The sequence below is a fragment of the Eptatretus burgeri genome, chromosome 9 (assembly GCF_056783735.1).
Source record: "Eptatretus burgeri isolate ZD-2024b chromosome 9, Ebu_testis_v1, whole genome shotgun sequence".
Classification (NCBI taxonomy): domain Eukaryota; kingdom Metazoa; phylum Chordata; class Myxini; order Myxiniformes; family Myxinidae; genus Eptatretus; species Eptatretus burgeri.
This window is the reverse complement of record NC_140969.1, coordinates 72,610,556-72,615,336: the sequence shown is the minus strand read 5'-3', so window position 1 is coordinate 72,615,336 and position 4,781 is coordinate 72,610,556. Positions and strand designations below refer to the sequence as shown.

At 47.1% G+C, this 4,781-nt stretch overlaps 1 protein-coding gene across 1 annotated transcript in view; it reads left to right on the top strand.

The window, feature by feature from the left end:
• Positions 1–3,231: 3,231 nt before the first annotated feature.
• The window catches only part of LOC147020352 (dual specificity tyrosine-phosphorylation-regulated kinase 2-like), a 36,359-nt gene continuing 34,809 nt past the window's right edge, over positions 3,232–4,781 (top strand). Inside the window, exon 1 of the mRNA XM_085895663.1 lies at positions 3,232–3,499. Coding sequence (XP_085751789.1) covers positions 3,377–3,499 — 123 coding nt within the window. The 5' untranslated portion in view covers positions 3,232–3,376. The remainder of the gene's footprint in view (positions 3,500–4,781) is intronic.

Sequence of the window (4,781 nt, the reverse complement as noted above, 5' to 3'; positions counted from 1 at the left end):
AAAACTACCAGGATTTCATCTTTATCAAATTTTGATAATCATGCACTACAATTACCAGGATTTCATCTTCATCAAATTTTGATAATCTCGCACTACAATTGCCAGGATTGAATCTTGATCACATTTTCATAATCTACTCCAAAAACTACCAGGATTTCATCTTTATCAAATTTTGATAATCACGCACTACAATTACCAGGATGTTATCTTTATCAAATTTTGATAATCTCGCACCACAATTACCAGGATTTCTTCTTTATCAAATTTTGATAATCTTGCACTACAATTACCAGGATTTCATCTCAATCAAATTTTGATTATCTTGCACTACAATTACCAGGATGTTATCTTTATCAAATTTTGATTATCTTGCACTACAATTACCAGGATTTCATCTTCATCAAGTTTTGATAATCTCGCACTAAAATTGCCAGGATTGAATCTAAATCAAATTTTCATAATCTACCACAAAAACTACCAGGATTTCATCTTTATCAAATTTTGATAATCTCGCACTACAATTACCAGGATTGAATCTTAATCAAATTTTAATAATCTACCACAAAAACTACCAGGATTTCATCTTTATCAAATTTTGATAATCTCGCACTACAATTACCAGGATTTCATCTTTATCAAATTTTGATAATCTCGCACTACAATTACCAGGATTGAATATTAATCAAATTTTAATAATCTACCACAAAAACTACCAGGATTTCATCTTTATTAAACTTTGATAATCTCGCACTACAATTACCAGGATTTCATCTTCATCAAATTTCGATAATCTCGCACTACAATTACCAGGATTGAATATTAATCAAATTTTAATAATCTACCACAAAAACTACCAGGATTTCATCTTTATCAAATTTTGATAATCTCGCACTACAATTACCAGGATTTCATCTTTATCAAATTTTGATAATCTCGCACTACAATTACCAGGATTGAATATTAATCAAATTTTAATAATCTACCACAAAAACTACCAGGATTTCATCTTTATCAAATTTTGATAATCTCGCACTACAATTACCAGGATTTCATCTTTATCAAATTTTGATAATCTCGCACTACAATTACCAGGATTGAATCTTAATCAAATTTTAATAATCTACCACAAAAACTACCAGGATTTCATCTTAATCAAATTTTGATAATCTCGCACTACAATTACCAGGATTTCATCTTTATCAAATTTTGATTATCTCGCACTACAATTACCAGGATTGAATATTAATCAAATTTTAATAATCTACCACAAAAACTACCAGGATTTCATCTTAATCAAATTTTGATAATCTCGCACTACAATTACCAGGATTTCATCTTTGTCAAATTTTGATTATCTTGCACTACAACTACCAGGATTTAACTCTATCAAATTTTGAAAATCTATAACTACAAGTAGAGATGAAATACTGAACCAATGTTCCCATAATTTAAGAGTTTCTCAAAAATGCTGCTGCCAGAGACAGAGACAGAGACAGAGACAGAGACAGAGACAGAGACAGAGACAGAGACAGAGACAGAGACAGAGACAGAGACAGAGACAGAGACAGAGACAGAGACAGAGACAGAGACAGAGACAGAGACAGAGACAGAGACAGAGACAGAGACAGGTACTGTTATTTTGTCATGATATAAAATGACGTCAGCGGCGATGAATTTCATTTAAATTATTATTTGCTGTGCATGAAACGAGCTGCTGTCAGTAGACGGCGTTGTACCCTTTCAAAGCGCTGAAGTTTCACCATTTGTAACACAGGCACGTCATCCCCGCCAGGGGTTGCGCTGGAGTTCCTTTTGTGCCGTTTCCATGGCGACTGAAAGGTTTTGCTTCGCCCTCCGTTTTGCACGTGCGATGGAAACGGAAGGTGATCAGAAAGTAAGGTGTTGCATCATCATGGGGCTTGGCATGCCATTCCCAGCGTATATACATAGTACATATGAATCTTGTGTAGGGGTTAAAGCAAGCATGTGAATTTGAATCCCGAATCTACCGTTTAATATGCAATTAGCAATCACTTAATTGGCTCCCGATGCAGGAACTTCATTCCAAGGTACAGGAGGTCACAAGTCACTGGCCAATCATGTTCAGCCGAAGCCCCTCCACCCCCGCCGCGGTCAATGTCCAATAGGCGTTGAGCATGAGCCCCCCCCCAAGTTTAATGTGAGATAGTAGGTGTTGAACAGGAGCCCCCCAGTTCAATGTGAGATAGTAGGTGTTGAACAGGAGCCCTCCCCAGTTCAATGTGAGATAGTAGGTGTTGAACAGGAGCCCCCCCCCAGTTGAATGTGAGATAGTAGGTGTTGAACAGGAGCCCCCCCCCAGTTGAATGTGAGATAGTAGGTGTTGAACAGGAGCCCCCCCCAGTTCAATGTGAGATAGTAGGTGTTGAACAGGAGCCACCCCCCAGTTCAGTGTGAGATAGTAGGTGTTGAGCAGGAGCCCCCTCCCAGTTCAGTGTGAAATAGTAGGTGTTGAACAGGAGCCCCCCCAGTTCAATGTCAGATAGTACGTGTTGAACAGGAGCCCCCAGTTCAATGCGAGATAGTAAGTGTTGAACAGGAGCCCCCAGTTCAATGTGAGATAGGTGTTGAACAGGAGCCCCCCTCCCCCAGTTCAATGTCAGATAGTACGTGTTGAACAGGAGCCCCCCAGTTCAATGTGAGATAGTAGGTGTTGAACAGGAGCCCCCCCCAGTTCAGTGTCCCCTGTCCAGCGGTGTGCGTTCGTGCGCCCCTGCGGTGCCATGATACCGTGATCGGTGGCCTCTGCAAGAAGCTGAGCCGAAGGGATATTGCGTTTTGGGACCTCGAGGTATACCGTACCGTTTGATCGGCTATAAAAAGCCAGCCTCGAATATCCGTTCAGCTTCTCTCCACGAGGACCTTTGCACGTAAAAGGCAAGAGCGCGGTGTTGGCCGACAGCCCAAAGCAGCCTCTCCAACAAGAGCAGCCTAATTTGCAAAGAAACAGTGAAATCCTCAATGATCTTTAACCCGAACAGCCCAATTGGAACATCCCAGATTTGCCTCCACTACCCCCCACCCCCACCCCCCCGAGTAAGCCCCCCGATGTTCCTCTTCCCCGAACCCGCCCGTTTCACCCATGAGCGTCCGACCTCATGCACACAAGTGCCGCCCCTGAACCCCTGAGAACGCGCCTTCCCCCGCCCGTCGGGATCGTGTCGCGGCACACGGGATACGAAGCTGCTCTAATTACCGACCGACCCCTTTAAAAGCGGCGGGGGGCGGGACGAGGGGCCCGCTTTCTAATTGCAAGCCGCACTCGCTCGACGCGCTCTTCGCCTCCGCGCATCCGCACCCCTCCCTCGCTCCTCCCCGGCGCCGCAGCGTTCGGCAAATGCAAAGCGGGACGGCCTCGGCATCGCTCGCTCCGAGGACCGCGGGCAGCACGAGTCCCACCGGCTCTGGGCGAGTCGGGACCTCGGCTTCCCCGGTCTCCAGCTCCGCCGCTGCACAGCCGGTGAGCCGAGGATGCACCCGTTGCACCTTGCGCCGAGCTCGGGGCGAACTACGCGCGGGTTGCACGACCCTCCGCTTGGGGCGGTGGTCGGGGTAGCGGTCGTGCGATGGTGCCGTTTGGAGCGGTATATAACCACATGTACACAAAAACAATGTCAATCCTCCTCTCGTGGTTCTTTATGGAGAAAGGGTCGCGCGGGGGTTCGGTGCGGACAATGGTCGCGCGTGCGCTCAGACAATGCACAGACGGTGAGACTGGAAATGCTTTGTTTGCCCCCCCCCCCCCGTGGGAACAGCTCGTTCGTGCTCGGGGTCTGTCCTGTGTGCATTGGTTGCAATGTCCATGCAGCTCAAGTCGTGACTGTCAGCGTGTGCACTGTGCACGATTCGTGCTTTAGTCGCACTTAGGTCTTCGAGACCTCGATCTAGACTGTCAGATCTCCCGCTCCCTGATCCACTGATGCTGCCATCGATAGTATTCCAATTCGATCAGAGATACAAGATCGCGCTCATGAGAAGACCCACCGATCGCCCTCTCCTGCCTCTCTGTGCACCTTGCTCGCACCCCCTCCCTGAATGTGACCCCCCCACCCGCCCTGGTGCAGTAGCTGCCACAGCCGCATTGGAAACCGATCATCGCGGCGTTTGTTGTGACCATCGTGGCCCGCTCGGCTCGAAAAACACCTCCAGAGCGGTGGAGACCTTTAATCGTTTCGGGAATTTCATGAAACCCAGCTGGTCATGCGGGCATGAGGGGTCTTGTACGGAGTACGCGAGAGGATCCAGTGACCTGGTGCGCAGTGCGGGGTTCGTGTATTGCGGCAAACCGTCCACGCGTGCGCCCCGACTGCTGCACGAGCCACGCGCGTGCACCCTATGGCTCTCACTTGTGATCAAGAGGGTCGCGCATTGCAATAGATCGTACTGGGACTTGCACGAGGTGTTAAATAAATAAATAAAAGCCTCCACTGCAGCTCTGACTAAAAATAGCGACGGGCGTGGAAATCAAGTTAGGTGTATTCCCAGGAATGATAAGAATAGGTATACCTGGGGTCGGTCAACAGGATGGTGCTTGTGAGCTCTCTCGTTCGACTCCATACAGGATCATAAACTGTCGGGTTGGTGCTTCACATCAAAGGTGTTGCATCACAGAGTATGCCACCCCTCGGGTGGACGTGAAGCCAGGTGCCCCGTCTGAGAGCGTTAGTTGGTGCACGTGAAAGACGACACGGTTATCCTTTCGATGGAGAAAGGGAGACGGCAGACCTAAAAAAAAAACAAGA